A 24,432-nucleotide genomic window follows, 5' to 3' on the forward strand; every position below is an offset into this window, starting at 1 on the left:
CGACAATGAGTGAGCCTTGGAAGGGTCTGATGCCGCCTGGTCGGGAGCTCTGTACTGGACTGGTCTGTGGTATGAGATGGATGAGTTTGCATTGCAATTTAATGCGCAATGGCCTTCCGGATATCCGTTTAATGGCCATGAATACATAAATAATAAAATTGTATTTGTTTATTGCACGCAGCCAACGCAGAAACATACACACACAGATACAAAGACAGATACAGACAGACACGACTCTTACACACTGAATTTATTTACCTTTGCGAATAAAATATATCCATACTCATATATATTTTAATTTTTTTTATTTGACTTAATGCAATTTAAACAATATACAATATACGATATATTTTACATATAGTAAAAATGATAAAAGTCAATGGAAAAAACTATATATTCAAAGGCACGCCACATACTCATACTCACACTCCACTCACATACTCGTTTATTTATTCACATATTGACTACAATATTTGTGTGCCTCGAGCAGAGATTGCCTATTATTATGGGTGGGTACTGTGTGTGTGTGGCATGGATGAGGACTTCCGTTTTCCTGTGGCTTGTTAAAAATTATTTAATTTTATTTAATTTAATTTTATTGTGTGTTCAATTGTTTGTTGCGGCTGCGAGGAAACAATAATCCAAAGTCATTGTTACATCCCTGCCGTGCATAATAAATGAGAATCATGCACGTTGCAAGAGCACTTTGCTGTGCACCGTGCTGGTTGCATAGCTATTTCCACTGTCCTTCACACAGGGGGAGAGTGTGTGTGTGTGTGTGGGGAATGGGATCCACTCTCCACTCTCGAGCTGGATCAGAATATGCAGCTGGAGAAAATTAAAAATGCCATTGGCATGGCGCCCTGGCCCGGCCCGTCCAGCATGCAAATACATGTCCCTGTCATAGAGTTACACAAAGTGCTTAATCAAGCTTAAAAGAAAAGGACTCGAAAAGAGCCACATGCACAGCCAAAGTAAAACAAAAAAAAAAAACGAACCCAAACCCCAGACCCAGCTCCAGCTACAGCCCCAACCATAGATGGGACGGTGAACGAATACGAGCACGGTACTCTCATTGACTGTGCAAAGTGAAGTGAAGTAGTTAAAAATTAAAAGGGACACTTAATCCAGTCAATGTCTTGCCGTCGCGCCGTCGCATCCTCGCATGGCTAAGTGAAATACCAAACCCAACGAGGGACGGGATTAGCAGGTTTGCTGCCATCGTGGTCTGAGGGTGTTTTCATTTGATTTGCCCATGAATGGGGCCATGGGTGGTGGTGCATACATACATACATAGGTGGTTGGGTTTTATGGGGAAATGTTTGCACACAAGAAGTGCAATTATGTGCACAAAATGGAAAATGAAGCAAGAAAGTGGAGCAATTGAAAGCGACAAATGGAGCTGGGGTTGGAACTGGTACTGGCACTGGCGCTGAAGATTGAAATGCACATGCAATTGCAATGCAAAGGATAGCGAAAGAGGAGGGACACACACATACACACACACACACACGAACATTGCTGATTGCCGGCCAAGACAAAAAACAATTTAACCCACATTTGCATGCAAAGGAAAATGGATATTACCAGCGCTATGATGTGGAAATGGGATAGGGCACTCGGATAAAGATCTTCTATGGCCACAAACCACCATAGATCATCTGACTAATTAAAGGAATGTGCTGCACATTACCTGATTGGCCCCCCCAACTTTATTTCAGTTCCTTTGGTTCTGTTAGACATGGAGGGTCGTCGTCGTCGTCGTCGCTGTGTGCTTTCCGCAGCTCGTCCCTACATGCTGATATTTTCCGTGTTCGCGCTGACGCCGCCGCCCAACTTCTTCGACAGGACCACGAATCAGCGTCTGAGGCGGTACTCGATAGTGGGCTATGGATTTTATTCGCTCTTTATCCTTGGCATTCTCATATGCATGTCCTATGTGAGTGTGCTGGCCCTGAACGAGGAAATCGAACAGTACAGGCTGGAAGATTTCACCAGGGCCATGGGCAGAGTGCAGAAGATTGTGCTGATCATCATGGGCATTGTGAACCAACTGAATATGCTCCTGAACTACCGTCGACTGGGCCACATCTACGAGGATATGGCAGACCTGGAAATGGAGATAGACGATGCCTCCCAGTGCTTTGGCGGGCAGCCGGGGCGCAACAGTTTTCGGTACCGTTTGGCCATCAGCTGCGGCCTGTGGCTGGTCCTGCTGGTGGGCTTGATGCCCCGAATGACGCTTCAGGCCATGGGCCCATGGGTGACCTTTCCCAATAATATTCTCTCCGAGCTCATTCTAATAATGTTGCAGCTCAAGTGCTTGGAGTATTGCGTGTTTGTGGTGATGGTCTATGAGCTGGTGCTCCGCCTGCGCCACACTCTGCGGCAGCTGCAGTCAGAGCTGGCCGACTGCAATCAGAGCGACATGCTGCAGGCCCTGTGCGTGGCTTTGCGACGCAATCAGCAGCTGCTCGGCCGTGTCTGGCGACTGGTGGGTGAACTGGAGCGATACTTCACGCTGCCCATGATGTTTCTGTTCCTGTTCAACGGTGTCACCATCCTGCACGTACTTAACTGGGCTTACATCAACCAATTCAATCCGGATGATTGTTGTCGCTATGGTAGTGTCTAAAGCCTCTCTCTCTCAAGTATCTATGCCCTCAGATGTATATCTCTTGTTTCCATAGTGAGAATCGGCAACTGTTTGCTGCTGCTGATCAATCCTCTGGTGGCGTGCTTTCTCAGCCAGCGTTGCATCAATGCCGTGAGTATTTCCAACTGTATGCTGAGCTCCCCTTAACTTCCCCTGCAGTACAATAGCTTTCCACGCACCCTCCATCGGATGCGTTGCCTGTCTGTGGCAAACAACTTTCCCATACTATCCATGGGCCTGCGGGAATACTGCCTGCAGCTGCAACACCTCCGACTGCTCTTTACCTGTGGCGGCTTCTTCGACATCAATTTGCAGAACTTTGGAGGGGTATGTCAACACTTAGTGTAGATTATCTAGTGCTTGCTGCTAATCAATCTTTTAATCTTTCAGCTGGTTGTCACCATTCTGGGCTATACAATAATTCTTGTGCAATTCAAATTTCAGGCCGTTGCGGAGGAAAACGTTCGTAACGGCAGCAAAAGCTCTGCACCTTGAGCTTTAAGCTTCAACCATGTAGATTACATGTCATGTACATGTACATTTACACTACATTTTATCTACATGTGAATGCTATAATTTAAAACAATATAAACACTTGTTGTATAATTTACGTATATTTGAAGGGGGGGGGGGGGGGGGGGTACTGTCCAGCGTCGTTAGCTCGGTATTGGCCTGCCCGAGAAGGGGACTACGCCACTCATTTTTGTTTCATTTATCATAAATTGTGTGTATATAAAGTACATATGTTTGTATATCTAACATTTCATGTTTCATCGATAAGTTGTACTCACAATTAGTTTTTAGTTTAGTTTAGTTTAGTTTACTATATACTGGTAATTGCGACAATCATCGATCAACTTAGGGGTAAATGCTCTTACATGCTATATTCGTATTAACCTACTGCCAAATATCTGCCCACCTAGACCCGTCTACAGTGCTCCGATTTGTACCACTAATTAATAAGTCTTAGGTCTAATACATTGTAGAGTCAGTTGTCAGTTGGATCAGTTATTGTATGTACTTCGCTTGGATGCGATACAGATTCAGTTACAGATTCAGATTCAGTGTTGATAACTTCATTCAATTGATATATAATCACAGACTAAATAACTGGAATAACTTTCGGAAGTATTTTGTATACATATAAATTTAACTATCATTGTGGGAATAATTAACTAATTAAAATGCGCCAGCAAAACAGTGCTTGGGGCCACTCAAAATACCATACCAGCATACCAGCATACCATCATACCATCATACCTAATCTATTGCCAACAAACCAATTCTAAACAATTCTCAACGTGACTTTTTAACAGACATATTTGCACTTAGTTCTAGTAATTATCTCAGTGATTGCAACACATTGCCACTGGCAGTTACATTTCGAGTTTCAATTGTGTGTATGTGTGTGTGTTGAATATAAAGCTCCATTACAGTTACAGTTCATAATAACGATTGGTGTATAGGTATATGTATATAAAAAAACATGTGTGTGTGTGTGTGAAAGGACACTGCTGGTCTTACATATCTAGGGGCTGCTTACACATAACTCTCTCTCTCTCTCACTCTCACTCGAACTCTCTTCTCTAGAATTAATCTATTTAGTACATAGTTGGGGGCTAGCTACTCAAAACAGGTCCATGTTGTCGTTCATATAGCTTAACAGATAGTACAAATAAATAAAAAGACACACTGTAGGCAGGAGATAATTCAGCAGTAGGCTAACTATTATCCCGTCCCATGCTTCCCGTTCTCGAACAGGCCCTTCTTGAAAAAAGACGACAGCTGGACGAGGGATGCGCGCGTGAGGCCCGGCCCCCCGGGTCCCTCATATATCGGGCATTGTGGTATCTTTGAGCAGACCACAAAAAGTCGACGCAAATACAGCTCCAATAGGCGTCGCCGATGCTTCGCCACTGGCTCGCTGTTCGACGCAAACAGCTCACGGCGTGGAAATGGTAGTGCAGAGATCTACAGCGGGAAACGGCGAATAATGTAATTAAATTGTATGCCTGTTTAATTTATCACACGCTACCTTGGCTCCGTAGCAGTGCTTCATGCATAAATGCAGCTCCCGGAAGCGACTGTAGCGACGCAGAATGTTCAGTTTGCCATCGGGCAGGGCGATGCGCACCTCGTACTCATAGTGCGTCTGCTTGCCAGCTCCACGCATCACAAAGGAGGGTATCGTGATGAAGTGGTCGCCCTCAGCAGCTGAATGGGAGAGTTACAAGAACACAATAAAGGCCAGAACGCCACAGAAGAGGGACAGACGTTTGCTACTTACGAAACTCCCGCATGGATGGGCAGGATCTTGTCATGCTGGGTGGATAGATTTGCGATGTGGACTCCTCCATGCTGGTGGGACTCATCACGCTGGATCGCATGATGGAGCTGGCCAGCTCGTACTGGCGCTCCATTCCAGACCGCTCATCGGCACAGCACATGGCGTGCGCCTCCAAGTCCTGCACAGTTTGGAGCATTTCCTGCTCCATTTGAATGTAGCGTCGCTGCAGATCCTGCAGATCGGCAATTTGCTCATCCAACTGGGCCTTGTTCAGGTCCGTTTCGAGGTTCTTCATGATCAACGCCTTCTGGGCGGCAATCTTGCGGCGCAGCGAGTGCAGCGGACAGTAGGGACGCGACATATCCGAATGCCGGCCCAGCTCGCACGAGGAACAGGAGCCCGTATCCTCGTCACTGGTGCGCACGCTCTGTTTGTAATTGTTGAGGTGTCCGTTCTGGAGCAGCGCCTGTGTTTTGCTGTCCAAGCACACGCCACTGTCGCTCATGATTGCCTGCGAGCTGGGCGTTGCACTGGGTGCACCACCTCCGGTGCTGGTGGTGCCACTACCACTGCCACTACCACTGTTGCTGCTTGGGCCGGCCGTGCAGGTGCGTGAGGCATCTTCGCTGCTGCCTGAAATATCGTCATCCTTGCGTGTGTCCTCCGCCTCATCCTCTGCCTCGCAGGAGCAGTTGCTCAGCGGCGTCTGTTGGCCCTCCGTGATGGTTGGCGATGAGACAAGCGAGAAGTTCGATTGGGCGGTGTGGAAGGTATCACAGGTCTCGTAGGTGTCCGATTTGGACACATCGTCTGCTTCGTTTGTGCTGGTCGAGGTGGACATGGACATGGACTTGTTGCTGAGCTGCAGTTTCATTGTCTGCTTCCTGGCGCGCATCGCCTGCGCCTCTGCCTCGCTCTCGGCGCGCTCCACGCGCAGTCGTTCCAATTGCGCCTGAATTTCCAGCATGGTCTCGTCCACTTTGGCTATTTTGCTGGTGCTCGCATTGAGAATGCGCTCCTTTTCGGCTATCTCCTCGTCCAACTTGCGAATTTCCTCATTCTTTAAAGGCGTCACATCATTATTTCAAATTGTTTTAGCTGCATTTTGGCATTCATTTGGCAACTTACATTTCTCCGTACAGTGTCCTTGATAAATTGAGCGGCAAACAGATCCAATGAATCGGAGACCTGCAACAGCAGCTCATCATTCAGAGGGGTGCCCTCCTCGATCTTCATGCCCATCTATGGGGCGGGGGGGAGGCAATAACAAAATTTATATTAATATTTGAGTGTCTCAGTGTTGCTTGTTCTACAACTAAATCTACTGTAGTGCTAGGTGGTAGGCAAACTAATTATAAAATAAACAAAAAACAAAGCACAAACCTCATCCAGTTTGCCACAATCTTGCAGTTCCTGCAATTCTTTCGCTACATACTCTGAGAAATCGCGTTTCTTAGAGTCGAGCTGCGTCTGAAACGCTGAAATTTGTCTACACACAATGTCGATCTAAAACGAAAATGGAACGAACGTAAAAATCATAAGGAACACAAGCCAAAAACATAGTAAATGATAAGCACACAAAGAGATGGAGAGAGAGACGAGAGACAGGCACATAGCAAGCACACAAAGAATCAATCCATGCATCGCAACATGCAACAGTGGTAGTAGTGGTGTGGAGGATCCGTGAGACGCACCTGAACCTTCTCGTTGGTCTTCTCCCACAGCAACATATCCTTGCGGGCAACCAGCTCCTGCTCACGGCAATTCAATATCTGCAGGCCATCCATTTCCTCCTGCTCCAGGCGTATCAGCTCTTCCGTCAGCTTCCTCACCTTCGTCTTGTACTGGTCGTGCATCTGAACGCGTTCCTATAAAGACAGAATAAAGGATAAGTCCCTACATGGTTTCACTGCATTCTCCCCAGCATCCACTTACCACATTCAACTGCTTGAGGGCATTCTCAATGGTGTCGAGTATCTTGCGATTCTCATCCTGCAGCTCTGGATCGTCCCGCGACATGGGACGCTGTGGATAATACTGCCGTTCGGGGCGCTTATACGGCGATGCACCATCCTCGTCCGAGTAAATGCTGCACGTGAGCAGGTTCTCCTTCGAGGAGGTAATCAGCGACAGTCGCGACATATCCAGCTGAGATCGACTCAAGTCCTTGCGCAGTTTGGCCGCCTCGGCGGGATTGTTGAACCGAAAGATATTCGTGCGGCCCAGCAGTATGATGTCGCCCTGCGAGATCTGCTTGGGTTCGTCAATCAAATGGGCATTCACCCAGCACTGGGCCAGGGGCCAGGGATGCAGCGTGACCACGCCTCCCTTCAGCACAATGCTGCAGTGCTGTGCACGGATGCCATCGCCCGCCAGCTCGATATCCTGCGCCAACTCCGCATCCTCGGTGCCGATGCGTGTCTCGCCCTCTTTGAGGCTGTAGAGGGTCACTCCGGTGGTCACATCGTTGTGGATGCCAATCAGATGCGGCATCTCCGAGTCGAGTACCACGCCCACACCGGACTTGCGCAGACCCAGACTCTTTTGCTCCTGCAGTATGGACTGGGCCACCTTCCATTTCTCCGTCCACTCCTCGGTGAGCACTTTCTCCTGGGCCTCCTTCTTCTGCAGATCGGCCAATACCTTCAGCGATGGCTGCAATGATTGCTGCAATAAAAGACGAATCAGAACTACTGCAGTACGGCCAAATCTTCTGACTTACAGTGTCACCCGTCAGCATCGACTTGAGCTTGTTGATCTCCTCTCTGAGCTCGCGTATCAGCTTCACATTGGAGTCCTCATTGACTGTGGGCTTATTGATGATGTTCTTCGCTCGATTGGCGTACCGCAGTGTGCTCAGCGTTTCGCTGTAGTTGCAGTCCGCTGGGGAGAGGGCGGCAATCATGATTGTCTTGCTGTTGCCACCCAAACTGTCCTTCAGCAGCCACGTGAGAATGGAGTCGCGATAGGGTATGTACAGCACTCGCTTGCTGGCACTATTGGGGGTTGTGGCCAACGTGGAGTTGTTGTGTGCGGCGCTCGTCTGCTCCGCCAAAGCGGATATGACGCTGCCCAGCGTCACCAGCGACTTGTTGATGTGTGCACCCTCCTTCAGACGCTGACCCGTCGCACCCGTTGCATTGGCACGCTCACTGCAACCACAACAAAAAGAGGAAGAGGCAAAGACATTAGTGTGTGTGGAAATTGCGCTTTCTAGAGCGCTTCATGCTCCGCTTACGCACCTGCCCGCCAAATCGACCAAAGTGGATCTTCGAGACTGTCTCGCTTGGCATGTCATTCATGAAGACCGCCTGCACAAATGTGATCGTGAAGATGGCGTGACTGCGACTGCTCGTGTCGTTCATGTTTGTGCTGGCCGTGGTGCGTTGCGCATTCCCTCGAGCAATGCACTCCTGCAAGGAGCACATTAATTAGTGGGCATCATTAAACGATTCATCCATCCAGCTGAATCACTCACCTGTATTTCATCGAAATCGGACACTGCATGCTGCGACAGATTCTCCACATAGGGCCCCAAGCTCCGATGCTCTCGCACCCTCAGCCCGTGTCCGGTGCTCTGGGCCGCCAGCAGATCCTTCACCCGTTCGTTGTAGATCTCCAGGTAGCTGGCATGCGTGCGATAGCCCGTTCCCGACTCCTGGCCCACGCGCATTCGATTGAACAGCTCCTCGCAGATGCGCGGTATCAATCCCGGATTGTTCGGTGTGCCCATCATCGTGAAGGTTTTGCCAGAGCCCGTCTGTCCGTACGCAAACACACACGCATTGTAGCCTGCAAAGGGTAAAGGCAGCAAATGTTAAAAGGTTGCTCCATGCATTCGAGCGTGTCCATGTCAGTGGAGAAGCTCTGTTGCAAGCAATTCTCAGGCATTCTCTTTTGCAGCGTTCGCTTGTGCGTCTCAAGTCGAGAGGTATCGATATACGGCTGCTTTAGAGAGTATAAATCTTCCAGATAGATCGCTAATGGGATCTCTGCTGCAACTAGTAATAGCAGGAATGAACTTGACCAAGGTGGCAGTGGCAGATAAGCTGATTTCTCACTCTGTGTAGAGCTTTGCTTTGGCTGTGAATTATCTGCATTGACACTGATCCCATACAAATTTACGTATTACTGGAGTATAAAAGATACAACATTCGAGTCGAGAGACAGACCAGACCAGACGGGGAACAAACATTCTTCTATTATAATTATCCACTAAATGAAACAATAAAGTTTGCATTTTTTGTGTGCTTGAAAATACTTTAAATGGCATCATAAATAGGTAGACGCTAGATTTCATAATACTCATGAATCATAGCTGCAAAAATGTGCTGAACCATCAAAGATGTTGCATTCGAAAAGTCGTGACAAAATCACTGGCGCCTAAGCCTCAGCCCCCCCCCCACCAATCTCTCAGCTCTTGCTGCAACGGCATCAAGTGTCCGTCAACAGACGAGGCAAGTAAAATGGAGAGTGACGCGGCGAATGGCGTGGACTGAGGGATGGACAGACATGTCACGCCCAGTGGGCGGTTTAAACACTTCAACAGATCGTTGGACTAGCCTCAGGCAGGTGTAAGCTGTACGATTAGATATGCCTTAACTTTTCCTTTTTTTTTTTGTTTTATCTTGTCATTTGAGACCTCACAAGTGGCGCAACAACAATTGGCCATCTGTCCAGCGTTTAGGCAGCCACAAAGCCACCCAGTCCCCTCGTTCCACATGGCGAAGACTCATGCAGGGAGTCCCAATCCAGAGACGAGTCATCGGAGCCAGTGGGACGCCACTTGCATTTATTGTTTATGGCTCGTTTTCTTGGCTTGTTTTCCTAACTGCATAATTCATTCAAATGTTTGTCATTCCCATGCCCCATGCCCCATTCCCCATTTGCCATCCACTTCCCAGTTGGCCAATCTTCGGCCTCTGCTTGTAATTCAATATTGAAAGCGTGCCAAACAGCACAGCAGACGCCGGAGCAGCCGACAGCTGTTCCATTTCGCTTGCCATTTTCTGTTGTGGGCGAAAGTTTTTGTTTCTGTTGCTTTGTTTTGCTTTAGTTTTGTTTTTTGTTGCTTAGTTTCTATACCCTTGAAGTGGGGGGGTCTAATAATTCAGATAGAATGTTTGCAAATGCAATGAATGAAGCATCTTCCGTTTCCTTCTTTATGTCACGATCGCTACAAAATAAAACGTAATTTGGTTGCTGAATTTACCCAGAAATTACTCACACCCTGTAGAATTTTTGTAGTCGATTCAAGGGTATCAAAAGTCAGCCCTCCTTTTCAGGCTTTCGCAATGAAATAATAAATCAGTTTCTGTTTGCTTTTCCCCTCTGCTTTTTCCAAGTGAAAGCGCGTAACAAAAATCTACGCATTAATTGCTGGGAAAATCTTAGCAAGGCACGAGACAGCCAATCGATCGATCAAATTTAGCCCCCAAGTGACATCAGTGCCACCAAGGCCACCAGAGAGGCTCCCCGCGGCCACCCCTTGCCTGTGGCATTACCACTGATGATGACTCCTCCCTCCAGCACTCGAATGTCATCCAGCAGTCAGCCGGAAATTTGCATGATTATTCCGAGCGTCGAAGTTTGGGTTTTGGTGTACACTGTACAGTGAAGCTTCTATTTTTAGACCCAAATGTTGTTTACAATAAAGAAAAGCCCCCCCGCAAAAGGCAGACGCACAAAGAAAATGTAAACAAAACTCTAAGTGCAGGCAAACAGCAAAAAAAAAAAAAAACGGAAAAAGAGAAAACTCTCGAACCGGTGGGAGGTGGAATAGCGGCTATGGCGGCTATGCTATGGGCTATGGTTGTGGGTGTCTGTCTCTGTGTGTGGCTAATGGGGAAAATCTAGCTGTCATGTGGCACAGACCCCGTGAAAAAAGGTGGGCAATTATTTGGTTGGCGGGGGGAGGTTAAGGCGTCACGACAGACAGTCACCCGAATGGGTGTTGGGTAATAGCAGCACCATCGCGTTCGTGACCCCAAAACCCATTCGAAATCCGAGCTGTATGGCTCTCACCTTCGTAGGCACAATCGACAACATCGTTGCCCAGATCGCTGTACACCTGCTCCTGGGTGGCAAAGTGCTCATCCTCGGCATCGTATGACCAATACGAGTAGTCGAATGTGAAGTCATGATGATTGTCCCTTCCGGCATCGCGGATCGACAGTAGTCGCGGCTTCATCAGGCGCGTCTTCTTGCCCTCCATCTCCATGATGAGCTGCGCGTCCATGTCATTCTCACTGCAAATGGTAGATAAAGAAAATAGATGAGAAAATGACATTTTCATTTATTAGCTGTCGAAAATAATTGGCGGCCTTGGTTGTGAGCTCCGGTCCGATGTCGGAAAACCTATTGCCTATTGTTACGATTTATATAACATTTCCGACCTGTTCCCTGCTCCCATCTCCTCTCATTTAACGACTTCTCGTGTCGAAATAATGCTATTTTTATTCCAGCTTTAGCTAACAGCAACAACAACAACAACCGCCAGCAGCTCTCACATTTTGCTCATAAATATTCCTATTAACGATTTTTGCATGCCCTAAACAAATGGCAAAAAATTACGACCCCGCCAACCCCATGCCACCCCGCACGCTACCCCTTTATCGCAGGCCATTGGCGGAGCTGGAGCCATGCCATGCAATCCAATTGACTTATTTCACTGGCAGTAGCAGCAAACACAGCTCCAAATACGGCTCTCTGTGATCAGGCGACACTGTTCCACTGTAGATACAGCTACAGCTAAAGCGACAAATTATAAATGAAAATCCGGTTTGCAGGGCATAATAAAATGCTGGAAAACTTGATTGCAACATCAAAAGGAAAAGCGACGCAAATGAAAGAGACGAGGCAAAAACGAGGCATAGAACATTTGGTCGCTTAAAGATGGAATGGGAGATGGGAGACGGGGAAACCGGGAAAACGGAGAAGCGGGGAATTGGGGAACCGGTTGACTTGAGTTCATAGGGGCACCCCCACACACACAGATGCATCGATGTGCCTGTGTAGTAGCATATGGAAGAGCATTAAAGAAAATAAACACAAGAGCCCATCATCATCCACGGATGCCACACAAACTATTCAATGGAAATGATAGGGCCATAGAGCAGTCCGCTGTCTCTGAAGACTGTTTAGAACTCTGTCATAGGGGTCATATCTGTCAGATACAAGAGGAAAAAATACTATTGGAAAAGAGAGATTCGCTAGTAGAGTAAGATTTGTTCCCATACAAAATTAAATAAGAAATGTATTCCCAAGATAATTTATCTTTCTAGAGAGAGTTTTAGCTGAAGATTTTTCTAGCTAATTGCTGAGAAAACCAAAAAAATAACTAGCATTTAGAATAAACGATCCAAGCGGAGGGCGTGGTTCCGTTGAGAACTGAACACAGAGAGCTCGGAGCCTGCACCGCCATGGTTCGACAATTTGAAGGGTATTTATGCACCCATTTCACTGCAGAAGTCACTGCAATGTCTTGTCCCATTTGAAGCGGCAGTTTTAGGTCATTCCACTGCTCGCCCCATAGCGTGGCATGATTATACGCTGCTCCACTTGGCCGTTCTCTGTGGCTCTGTGTAGCTGCAGCTCTTCTTGGTGCCGCAGTGCGTTTGAGTTTGAGTGGTTTTAATTCGTTAATCTTTGGCCTGTTGTTGAGAGCAGACATCCCCTTAGCCATAGCCACAGCCAGAGCCACAGATTACAGGAATGAGAGCTGCTTGAGCGGGATTTGGATGAGCATTCATTCGTTCATTCTCTGTGTGGCTGTGTTGCCCTGACAATTCTGAGAGACTGCTGCTGCTGCGTTGATTCATGTCTCAAATTAAAACATTCATGCAGCCAGCCACTAAAAACGAACAAAAATTGTTTGCCTGAGCTGTGAGTCATGGGAGTCTTACAATCCATTATGAGAGTGAGAAATGGGAACTTGTTTTGGTTTCGGATTCGGATTCGTGCTAAATATTTGCTCAAACACTCGTTGATGTGTGAGTGTTTTTGCGAATCAAATTGAATCTTTTTCGTTTTTTTTTCGTTTTTTTTTGGGTGCAATAAACATACTTCATACTTGTAGGTAATTATTGTAGGTTTTTCCTTTTGTTTTTCGTACGTTCAGGCGGCACTCTTGCATGACTACAACGACGATGATGATGTTGATGGAGGAGAGCCACGGCAATATGTGTGCTAAAACTGTGTCTGTTTGGAGGCTAACAAAAAACAGATGTACTACTACCCAATGGGGATGGATCTACACGAGTAGGATTTTTGTGGCCAAAACCCAAGCAAGCAAACAGAGTGAAGTGGAGTGGAGTGCTTTGCATAAGTCTACTGCGATAATGATGATGATGTCACAACATAAAAGCGGAGCTCCCCGGAGGCAGTTTTAGCTCCAGTTTTTGTTGCTATTGTAATTACAGTTTTTTTGTTTGCTCGATTAACACACGAGAGGGAAACCTATAAAAAATATGTACATATGTAGCTAATATATTTTTAGTTTTTTTTAAGGGGGTTACCCCCCCCCTTTTTTCCCCCCCCCCCCCGCCCCCCGCCTGTTCGCCTCCCCCCCCCCCTGTCTTTTTTGGGCCCCCCCCCCCGCCCCCCCCCCTTTCCCCCCCCCCCCTTCCCCCCCCCCCCCCCCCCCCCCCCCCCCCCCCCCCCCCCCCCCCCCCCCTCCCCCCCCCCCTCCCCCCCCCCCCCCCCCCCCCCCCCCCCCCCCCCCCCCCCCCCCCCCCCCCCCCCCCCCCCCCCCCCCCCCCCCGGGCGCCGCGGGGTTTTTTTATATCGAATGTACGAATGGAGATGAATGACATCATTACACGGGTTCCAGTTCCATCTTTCTTTGTTTGGCAGCAGTTCTCTTTGCTGCCTCTACCTCTGCCTCAGTCTTTCTTTTCTTTCTTTCTTTCGCTTTGTACGCAAGTAACTGTGCCAAAAGCAATGACCGCTGATAGACAAGATAAAGACACACACACACACACAAAAATATACAAAAACTAAAGGTAAATGTTCAAATGTTAATGCTCGCTGGCGGCTCGAAGATATAAAAAAAAAGAGGTACTATAATGTGGCTTCAAGCAGACAGATAGACAGAGAGACAAGACACATTGGGCAAGCCCCAGCCCCAACCCAGACACGCCATTCTCCCAACTAGTTGGTTGGTTGGCTAACCAAAAAACAACAAATTAAAAGACCTTCCACGTTCTACCAAAGCAATCCCGAAGCAGTCGGGCCCGGCCTTGCAGATCTGAAAGGCGCTTCTATTGAGGAGTTTTCCATTCATTTACAGCCTAGAGTAGTCTGGGTTGGGTTTCCCGTTCCATGGCAATATGTAAATCCCAATTTAATCTGAGCCAATGCAACAGTTCGCCCCCGCATTAAGGGGCGTTCATAAACATCCACTTTATCGCTGGTCTGGACAAATACTCTAACATTCCCAAGCCCATTCCCATTCGCATTCTACATATATGCATAATCCCACCGCTTACCGCGTGTTAAAGGGGCGAACCCTCACAGCAACCTTGAGCGATGACATTTCGGTGGTTTGATTCGAGAGGGGGGGATGGGGGATGTGTGGTGTATGGTGTGTGAGGGGGTTCTATGAGAAGCACTTCGATAATGGTCAACAACACTTTGTGTATTTATTTTTCTTTTCTGTTTTCTCTGCCTTACACCACGCGTACACTTCTTGGCCTTGTTTTAGTTTGTTTTTCTTTTGGTTTTCTTGTGCACCGCCGCACCACCACCGTTATTATGCCTTATGTCGAGCAGCAGCCGCAGTGCTCCGCTGTCCACGACTTGGCCGAACTTTGCGCGCCTCCGCAGACAACTGCTCATAATACTCGAACTAATAATGATGATTGTGCGCAATTTAATTCCGATTCACTTGCACTGGCACCTTGGGCAGTTATCATTATTATTTGGTTAATTGGTTAGCAGGGGGCGGAGGTGTCTGCCACTGTATTGGTGTTAAATTTTGGAGTGGCACACGCACACACCACCATATGCAAATTGCGTTTTAAATTCCGTAGCATCTATCATTAAACGCATTCGCGTCCATTGCAGCGCATAAAACAACGAACCGTACACTATTTACACATTTGTATATACTTTTTCCACAATATTTTTACTTCAAATGCGTGATCAGTGTGACCGCGGATTTATGAATAAAAAAAACCCGCCTGACCCTCACAAATATATCAAACTATACCTTCTTGACTGTCAAAATATACCGTATATATACTGACGGGCACGACAATATTCCTCGATTTTGAAATTCCGTTTCATATTACTAGCAAGCTAGGACTGTCAGCGCTGAAAATATATTTTTCTACGATTAATTAATCAATTTCCTTAAAGATTTGCCAATCATAAGTACTCATTTTCCTTATATTCATTCATAAATAAGGTTTAATCAAAAGTCAATCTGGTGGAAAACGAGGCCGTTAAAAAAAGGTTTGCCGTTTTAATACTGGGGCCATACCTTACCATGAAATTTACGACTCATTTTTGCGTTTCCATTGCCGAAAATTACCCCAAAAATAGTTCCATTCATTCATTTGATTTGTTTTCTATATATAGGGATACGTTAATATCTTTAAAACAGAGACTAAGTAGTGTCTGCATTAAATGGAGCCTGAGATTATAAACATTGCCTGAATCTATATACCTAAAATTGTTTAAATTTTCATAATACTCGTCAATGGGTTAATAGTTCCAGTGCACAAAAAATATCGGTACTTTTGTGCGATAGGCGAGACTTATCGACGGTTACCAAAATTCCATTTTACCTTTATAAATTCTAAGACTGATCGAAGAGAGGATCAAATTACAGCTCAAATTGTTTTATTAGCAAAAATAAATATACAATAAATATGATTACAAGTATAGTAAGTACAAAAACTAGTTAAAGCTCTTAGTCCCGCTCAACTATGCTCCCCTTATCGTACATCTGACACCACTCGAGAGCGTACTCGTACCCTAAGAAGGTGGCCGCATTGAAGGGCACAGCCCTGGCCACCAGCATCCAGCTGCCGCGGAAGATGCTCCGCCATCCGTAGGCTCTGTAGTTGACCATCACACAGTGGAAGATGCCACGGAATTTGTGATTCTCGTCGGCCTGCATCAGCGTCTTCACGACATCGAATGGAATGACACACACCCAAGAGATAACCCCGGCCCAGGCGCCGGCCAACGTGGTGATCAGCAGATTCACATTCGAGCCATCTGGATGGCTGCGCCGCTTGCGCACAAAGTCTTGCTTGTTCAGATAATCGACGCCCTGGCGGTATGCCAGCATATAGATGCCATAGGGCAGGACATCCCTAGGTGGAGAAACAGCGGAAATTAGGTGAAGAATTTTCGGGGGACCTCGCTCACAGACCGACACATCATGGGCAGGAGACCGCGATAGAGGCCGGAAAGGCCGTCAGTCTTGAGTATCCTTTTGAATGTGCCAAAGGCTGTCCGTCGCTGGCCATAAAGGTAGTCATTATAATCTGTTGAAGCAGAAGGATTAATCCAACTCTTTTGGCCAGGGGCTGACTGATGGCAGACTCACAGCATTGCGTCTGCAGGCGGACCTTGATCAGCTCCATGGGACAGGCGATGAAGGACTGCACGAAGCCGGCCACCGAGCCGGCGAGGAACATGTTGTGGTACTCGAGCTGCTCGCGCTGGTAGTCGCTGTGGCAGACCTTACGCAACTGCCGCAGATGGTTGCCATAGATGCCGAACAGCAGCGAATTGATGGCGCCCGTCGAGATGAACGGGAAGAACATGCCCCTGTAGAAGCCGTTGATCTTTAAAAGGATTGCTGACCGGCCAGTCCGCTGCGTTCTTCCATTCCCCATTTCCTACTTACCCCATTGTTGCGCCTGTAGATCTGATGGATGGCCGTCTGGACGGAGGAGTTGGATGCCTGCTGCCATACCTTGATCGTGTCGAGCGGATGGGCCACCACCACGCCGCAGGCACCTGTGCGGAGAAGATCAAACCGATGGCCGTAGATTAAATGTTAATTATAATTCCCATCATGCCTAGCGCACATGGTGGGGCATGGGTGGGAAGGGGGCTATCAACACATGTTGCATGTTGCTGCCTGCCAAATAATTCGACTGCCGCACACAGAAATAAGCCTCGCAGATCAGGGGCGTCGCACGTGAACTTGACCATGGCGCCCGTCTGCTGCTGCTGCGGCTGCTGCTCTGCCCAACAAGTGGCACACAGATGGCTCACAGCCATTGCGTCATCCATTTCGCACTGATCTCACCTCTCCCGACTCTGGATTTTAGCTTTAAAGTTATTGTTTTTTTTTGTTTTACTTACCACCAAAACAGCCAGCCACGAAATCACAATAGTTTTCCCACTTCATCAAGGATGAGGCCAGGAGACGGTGCAAACTTTGAAAATTGATTTTTCTCGCGTTGCGTTTGACTGCACTTGGCGACGGCAGCGACCAACTGCATTCGCTAGCTTTTGTGGCGATGCTTCAGAAGCTGAAAAGCTGAGAAGCTCAAAGCTACAGAAAAGTGACTACAATGGGAGATACCCATTACCCCATACCCCAATGCGTTAAATGATCTCTAAAGTAAAGCTAAAAAGATTCCTCACGTTGATCCTGAATGATCAATGATCCTGTAATGGGAAGCGAAATTCGAACCCCCCGCACAACACACAGTATACCCTTTACACTCCACAAATACAGGGTATAAAAAGCTTGCAGGCCCAAGAACAAAAGCTGAACGCCACACAACCCTCTCTGCATCGCTAACTCGCCTGCGTGAATTCAAAATAAAACGAAATATGTTGTTATATTTTTTATTTATTAATTTTTTTATTGTTGATTGATCTCTTTGCTTCTTTTCTCTCCGCTTTCATGTCCATCCTCATGCATTTTGTGTGTGTGTGTGTGTGTTGTTTTTTTCTCATGTTATATTTTAATTTTTTATTCCATTTATTTTTTGGTTAATTCTGCTTGCAGCTAAATATTTGTTTTTGCAATTTTTTTCTTTAACTTTTCTGCTGCTCTTCTGCTGCGCATTTTTCCATTTTGCCCTTAGGTTTTCCCATCATCATTCGCGCGCGTTCAATCTGTTTGTGGAGTTGCGAAAGCAAATCATCAACTAAAAACCTTTGTTTTGTTTTGTTTTTTCTTCGAATGCTCTTTTGTATATATACTTTTGTTTTTATATATATATATTTATGTAATACATATATATACCTATACATATATTGTATATATATTTATTCCCATTTATTTTCTCATATCTTGTTTCGTGTGTAATTATAATTTACTCTTTATATTTACTCTCAGCATAAGATTTTGTTTAGTTGTGTGATTGAGTGATTTGATGTGTGTGTGTGTGACTGTGTGGTGTGTGTGTGTAGTACAGTGTGCCTTCAATCCATGAAAACATATCGAAATATCCTCGCACAACACTGCCCTGGAGAACTGAACTAAAAGATTAATAATAATAGCATGTGTCATCATCATCATCATCATCATCATATACGATAGATAGGTTTTCTTTTCTTTTATACAAGTCTAGAACATAAGAAAATACATCATAATTCACATATATTTTTCCATTTTCCTTTATCTTTTATACGTTATCCTTTATGCTTCATCTCATCCTCATCATCCTCTTTTCTCATTTTTTTTTTTAGTATCCATAGTATTTTCATTTTTTTAAATTGTTTTTAAGCGCTTTAACTATCTTTTTTGCTCTTATTGTGGTTGTGATTTTTTTTTTTGTATCTTCATAAAGTTTTTTTTATTTGTTTTTTTTTATTTACTTTTGCAACGTTTGTTAATGCGACTTTATTCTTTTAGTACACTTCTTTAGTACAGGGGTTTTTTGTTGTTGTCTCTAAAAGTACTTAACGAGTTTTTGCTTTTTGCATTTTGCATTTTTTTGCTTATACCACATCGTCTGTCGCTTAGCCCGATCCTAAGCATAGCTACTGGCTACTACATTTTAACATGCTCGATTTATGTATAGTTTATACATAGTACATATAAATACAATAATAGAAACTATAGTTAAGTTTACCCATACAAGTTCTTGAAAGCAGATACTAAGTCGATCGATTAACTCAGGGTGCAACGGAAAACGCCGATCACAAGAATACACAAACCAAACGCAAATTATATGCATGTGTTTATGTATGTATGTATGTATGTATGCATGTATATATATTTGAAGGGACACTTATGCTCGACTTTAACGAGTTTTATGTCATCTATGTATATATCATCGTTTTGTATCCATTTCATTTTTCCATTCCAACATTTGTTTTGTTTTTACATTTCCATCATTCTCTATATAATAATGCTGGTTTTTTGTTTTGTTTCTGATTGGCATCCTATGTGAGCTTCTTCAAACATTAACTAGAGATGGATGGGTGTGGGGGGTTGGAAGTGGGGGTTTCTGGTGAGTGGAGTGATTTATGGTTTAGGAATTACGAGATATTTTCTGTGTTGCTTCAACTCTCTGTTGGACGCTCTGTGGGGTCCTGTTCCTTGGTGTTTGGTTTTTCTTTGTGTGTGTTGTCTTTAGAGGCAGTTAAGACCTAACTTCTGTGTGTGTCTATTGCTTATCCAATGGCAATTGCTATCCTTGGGCTTTAAATCTTTAGCTTTCGGTTTTAATTTCGTTTAATTACACGCTAATATAAAGATGCAAAACCTTCTTACATACGTTGCTTAGTAGTTAGGCCATATAGGTTCTTCAATTTCCTCTCATCTTCATCTTCTTTTGTATTCTGACATATGTATATAGCTGCTCCTCTCCTGCTTCTGTAGTACATAGATACCTGCCTCCTGCTTCCATTTTCTTGACGTTTTACAAACATATTTATCATAATAATAACGCTAACGCTGTATGTTTTCTTTTAGTTTTTTCCTCTTGCTTTTTCATTATGTATATATATATATATGTATATGTATACAGTATATGGTGTATATTAACTCACGATTCACAGACACAATTATCTTTAATATTATATGAACTTTTCGCGATTGAGACGGCGCCCTTTAGTAGAGCTCGTATCTACTCCTCTCCTACAATATGCTAGCTCCCATCTCTGTCCCCCTCATAGTTTCTTTTCCTATATGTACTATAATGCATGCTTCTATACTTTGTAATGGGCGTGAGAGTTGAATGAACAAACATACATTATGCATAGTATATTTCTGTTAATATATAAATTTTATATATTTTTATTTCAATAATATACGAGTGCGGCTAAGTGAGTGTGTTGTGTGTGTGTGTGTATGAGAGGACGGGGAAAGCAGTCCACTGGGTTTCCATTACCACGACAGTTGTTTTCCACCTTAGCTACATTTATTTACAAATGAAATTGTTGTTTAGCAAATCGAATGACAATTGTGCGCATTTCCATGAAAAAATATATAAACGAGAAAGAGTTTCGAAAAGAATTTCCTGAAACTGGACCGCTTTCCACAGAGATACGACTCGTATGTGTGTATAGGATGAATATAGGATATATGTAGATATCGCGTATAGGATAGATGACAGTTTTCAATTTCTATAACCGTGTTATGCTTCTATATAGACGAACATTTGCTTGCTTGCTGGTTTGTTTCTCTTTTTGTTTTTTACAATTCATAATTTTTGTTGTTTGTTTTCCATTACTGCCTTCCGCTTCCTTACGTACACACATCTCTATATAGATCCATCAGTTATGTGGTATACGGTATATATATATAATTCTGTACTTAATCATATGCATAGATTTTTGTTTACTGCCAGCTGCTATCTGCTCTCTTCCTAAACAATGTGCTAAAACATGATACAAGCGCGAGGGCTGGGTCGAAATGTTTGGAATTTTCTTTGTGTTCGAGAGAAGTCTTGACGGAGTGTGTATGCGTTTGTTTGTTTGTTTGTTGGTGTGTGTGTGTGTGTGCAACACTTAAAGCTAAGTAACAAAGTTTCGTTTGCATGGATGCGCTGCATTTATATACAATTCAGGGACTAAGACACGCCGTTCGTTCTATGTAGGAGCTGTGTGACAAAAAAAAAAAAGAAACACTGAAAATCTATCAGAGCAGCGCAGCTTTCAACTATTTTACACACAGTGAACATTTAGGTGATATTTCTTTTAGTAAGTGTTTTTTGTTTGTTTGTTTTTTTTTTAGGGTGGGGTATGGGGTATGGGAGGGATGGCGCTGATCTATATGCTAGGGAAGGGCCTTCTAGTTAGCAGTAGTATGTTTTAGTAGTTAATAATATTCAATGCTCTTTCTTCTACATCAACAATCAATCATCGATCAATCAATCAATCAATCATAGTTATAGTTATCGGCTCTCTTCTGCTTTTCACTTACTAACATGATTTTCTCTTTATTCAACTTGCGGGGTTTTCCTTTTTTTTTGTTTTATGCTTAAACGTAATTAATAATATTTTCTTTCTTTCTTTCTTTTTTTAATATATATATTTATATGTGTCTGTGTGTGTGTGCGGGTGTTTATGTGTGTGTGTTTTACTGTTGTGTGTGTGTGTCGTTTTTTTAGGTGTAAGATACATTATTTATATAGATTTCCATTGATGCCGCACGCGACGAAGCTTCTGCTCTCTTAACATAACACACACACAGACAGGGGGCTTTGCAACCGCTATCGCTTCGCTTTCCACTCTGCTTTCACTCCCACTCATACATCACTTCATCTTTCCTCTCAACAGCCGCTCAAGCATCCCTCATCCTCCTTCACCTCCGCTGACGTCCGCTTGGTTGGTGTCTTCGTCAATCGAGTATACATTTTAGTTGTTTGTTTTTTTTGTTTGTTTTTTTTCATATTTTCTTGTTGTGTTTAAAGTTTAGCATATGTATGTGTTTTTGTTTTTAGTATAACTATTTATCGCCTTCTCTCTCTCTCTCTCTCTCTGTATCTATCCGTTCGTCCGTCGTCTGTCTGTCTATCTGTTACGTGTGGGATGTGGAACGACAGAGGCTTTTACGTGTTAGCCAACGGACTGGACTGCGCTTTACGGCTCTCGTTTTTCATTATTGTTAGTTTTATTTCGGGCGCATGCCTTGCGTTTGCGTGTGCTCTGCTGTTTAGTTGTCCGCCGCCTTATCCTGTTTGATTTTTGCATTTGTGGTCGCAGGATTATTGTCACCGCCGGCGCCGCCGCTGGACAGACTGCCACTGCTGCTGCTATTCGACTGCTGCTGCTGATGAGAGTTAATGGCGGCTGTGCTGCTGGATGGTGGCTGCAGTTGGGAGGACGTGGACGCCAACGCCGCGTTGGATGATGATGCGCTGTTCGATGCATTCGCAGCTGCGCTGCCGCCTGCGGTGCGCCCACTAGAACGATTCGATTCGAGTTCGTGCAGCTTCTTCCACAGTTCCTCGCGATCGCGTTCACGTTTCTTTTCCCTGGTGGCAACCAAAAAAAAAACAAACATTATTACACATATTCAGAGGAGTTGCGCCAGTCATACTTTTGCCTCTCCGCCTTGTAGCTGGAGGTGAGCTCATCGAACAGCTTTGAATTCATTTCCATGAATGTTTTCAACACATTGTAGACGAGCGCCACAATGGTCTGGTTCCAGTGCTCCTTGCTGATGCGATATAGGGCCGGGAACATGATGGGCATAATCACCGCGTTGTTCTCCTCAATCAGCGACATGGCATACTCATTGTTCCACAGATAAAGAGCGCGTTCAGCAACCTACAAAGAGAAGTATACAAATTAAAATGCAATTCTACACTTGGGCAGTTTTGTTGAATAAATAGAAAGGGTCGCACCTGAAAATGTGGACTAGAGACACATTTGGCAATCTGCCGGAAGAGCGGCTCTTGGATCTTGACAAACTGCGGCGGATCAATCACATCGAGTATCTCCTCAATTTCGCCCAAGAACATGACCTCCTTTTGGGAACACGTCTTTGGCCAGAATTTGAGCAGGCCCCGCACCACCGGCTCGGTAAGGAATGGATCCTTCTCTAGGAATTGTACAATACAATATGCCAACTGTGCATGATATAGCGATAGGCATTTGACTTTGTGCAGCGGCAACAGGACCTTGACCAAGAACTGTTTATGCTCGGCCTTCAGTGGCAAGGCAAAGCCATTGATGATGCTGCCAAGTGGAGTGAATATATAATGGATTAATAAATCAATAATAAAGGGAATAGTAATCTAATAGTGAGACATACCTGCCGAGTATTTCCAACAGTTCGCCGACACCATTGAAATGCTCCGTCTCGTAGATGAATCGCAAGAATATGTTATTGATTTGTTTTCGTATAAAAGCGCGTAATCCTAAGAACTTCCCATAGATGCGATGCAACACCGTCTTGAGAAAGTCACGCTCACGTGGATCCTCAGAGTCGAACAGCTCCAAGAGCTAGAAAATTAATATTATAAGTAAGATATTCCATTATAATGGAGTTAATTTCCAGCGCACCTGCAAGACAAACTTCTGATCGATCACACGCTTGCCAATGGTTGCTTGGAAATCCTGCGATTCCAGGAAGCGTAAGAACACCTCATACACCAGCTGTAGGTGTGGCCAGGAGGCCTCCAGTGTTGGATCATCCTCCTCGGGATCAAAGTCCGGATTCTCGCTGGGCGGCAGTGTGCGAAATAAGTTGCAAGAAATCTGAAAAAAAAAGGTTTTGGATTTCATTATTAATAATTCGTCGATTTGTTGCGCATGCAATGTTGCGTACCATGCGTATTATTTCCGGATAGACTGGTTCCGTAAGCACACCGCGCCCGTGCGTTATATAGGTGGATAGATCATTGAGTGCCGCCCGCTTGATTTCCTTGCCCTTCAAGTCCGTGACGGGATCCATAAAGTCAAATGATACGCAACACTGACGCAGCTTTCGTATGAACAGCTCCTCCTGTTCGAGGCTGGAGCAATCGGCTATCGAGAGAGAATGGAATTTATTAGAGTGTTTTCGTGTAAATGGATTACAGGAGAAGGTCCTAGCGTACCTTTTAGCGGCGGCAATTGCTGCAACTCAACATCCTGTGAATTTCTGTAGCGCGAGGAACCTTGACTCTTTTTACCCTTCTTTTTGAGTGAACGTTTGGCGAACGGGTCGATTCGATCCACAAACGTGCCCCCCGATGACATCTTTTCAGATTTGGGTTCGTTTGAATCGATGGCGGTGGTGGTCTCCGTGGCTGTCTGTGTGGTATTCAGCTTGCCGGCTTTATATCGAACGTTTGCCACTGAAAATTGCTGAGCGGCTGCACCTGCACCTGACCCACCTGCAGCTGCACTCCCAGGTGCTGCTTCTGCTCCTCCTTCCCCCTCGTCGCCGTCGCCGTCTTCGCCTTCGAAATCGCTTCGTAGGATCTCGACTGGCCGTTTGTTTCGCGATTTGCGTAGCCAACCGAAAATTTTATGTGTTATGTTGGCGACTTTTGCAGTAGAGTTTGGCGTCTTGCAGTTGTTTCCTCGACCCTTGGTTAAGCCGCTGCCGCTGCCACTGACGCCTATGCAG

At 45.2% G+C, this 24,432-nt stretch overlaps 4 protein-coding genes across 5 annotated transcripts; 1 reads left to right on the plus strand and 3 right to left on the minus strand.

Annotated features, from left to right (window-relative positions):
* Nucleotides 1-5: 5 nt before the first annotated feature.
* LOC111067265 (putative gustatory receptor 98b) lies at nucleotides 6-3,151 on the plus strand. Its single transcript, XM_022356324.2, has 5 exons — nucleotides 6-69; nucleotides 1,722-2,624; nucleotides 2,691-2,767; nucleotides 2,816-2,983; nucleotides 3,047-3,151. Exons 1-5 carry the CDS (start codon nucleotides 6-8, stop codon nucleotides 3,149-3,151), a joined length of 1,317 nt encoding a protein of 438 aa, XP_022212016.2.
* Nucleotides 3,152-4,298: 1,147 nt separating this feature from the next.
* On the minus strand, nucleotides 4,299-14,481 carry LOC111068242 (kinesin-like protein Klp98A). The gene is given in 13 exon segments (XM_022357601.2): nucleotides 4,299-4,627; nucleotides 4,692-4,870; nucleotides 4,944-6,003; nucleotides 6,072-6,185; nucleotides 6,327-6,449; nucleotides 6,638-6,811; nucleotides 6,879-7,610; nucleotides 7,666-8,095; nucleotides 8,186-8,205; nucleotides 8,207-8,356; nucleotides 8,422-8,735; nucleotides 10,968-11,191; nucleotides 14,432-14,481. Coding segments are annotated over 13 exon segments (3,810 nt in total). The 5' UTR covers nucleotides 14,479-14,481; the 3' UTR covers nucleotides 4,299-4,384.
* Nucleotides 14,482-15,780: 1,299 nt separating this feature from the next.
* LOC111067237 (solute carrier family 25 member 45) lies at nucleotides 15,781-17,426 on the minus strand. Of its 2 annotated transcripts, XM_022356293.2 has the most exons (5): nucleotides 17,271-17,426; nucleotides 16,807-16,919; nucleotides 16,504-16,744; nucleotides 16,327-16,441; nucleotides 15,781-16,267 (listed from the first exon to the last, which is right to left on the minus strand). In XM_022356293.2, exons 1-5 carry the CDS (start codon nucleotides 17,314-17,316, stop codon nucleotides 15,859-15,861), a joined length of 924 nt encoding a protein of 307 aa, XP_022211985.1. In that variant the 5' UTR covers nucleotides 17,317-17,426; the 3' UTR covers nucleotides 15,781-15,858. The 2 variants fall into 2 exon arrangements, with proteins under 2 accessions (XP_022211985.1, XP_022211991.1); XM_022356299.2 differs by lacking the exon at nucleotides 17,271-17,426 and having other exon boundaries at nucleotides 16,504-16,727; nucleotides 16,807-16,892.
* Nucleotides 17,427-21,830: 4,404 nt separating this feature from the next.
* LOC111067252 (serine/threonine-protein phosphatase 2A 56 kDa regulatory subunit epsilon isoform) lies at nucleotides 21,831-24,414 on the minus strand. The gene is made up of 7 exons (XM_022356308.2): nucleotides 23,918-24,414; nucleotides 23,647-23,846; nucleotides 23,382-23,576; nucleotides 23,131-23,321; nucleotides 22,721-23,054; nucleotides 22,414-22,643; nucleotides 21,831-22,348 (listed from the first exon to the last, which is right to left on the minus strand). The coding sequence occupies exons 1-7, from the start codon at nucleotides 24,057-24,059 to the stop codon at nucleotides 22,027-22,029; spliced, it is 1,614 nt and encodes a 537-aa protein (XP_022212000.1). The 5' UTR covers nucleotides 24,060-24,414; the 3' UTR covers nucleotides 21,831-22,026.
* Nucleotides 24,415-24,432: the final 18 nt, after the last annotated feature.

This window comes from Drosophila obscura, unplaced genomic scaffold (assembly GCF_018151105.1).
Source record: "Drosophila obscura isolate BZ-5 IFL unplaced genomic scaffold, ASM1815110v1 contig_150, whole genome shotgun sequence".
NCBI lineage: Eukaryota > Metazoa > Arthropoda > Insecta > Diptera > Drosophilidae > Drosophila > Drosophila obscura.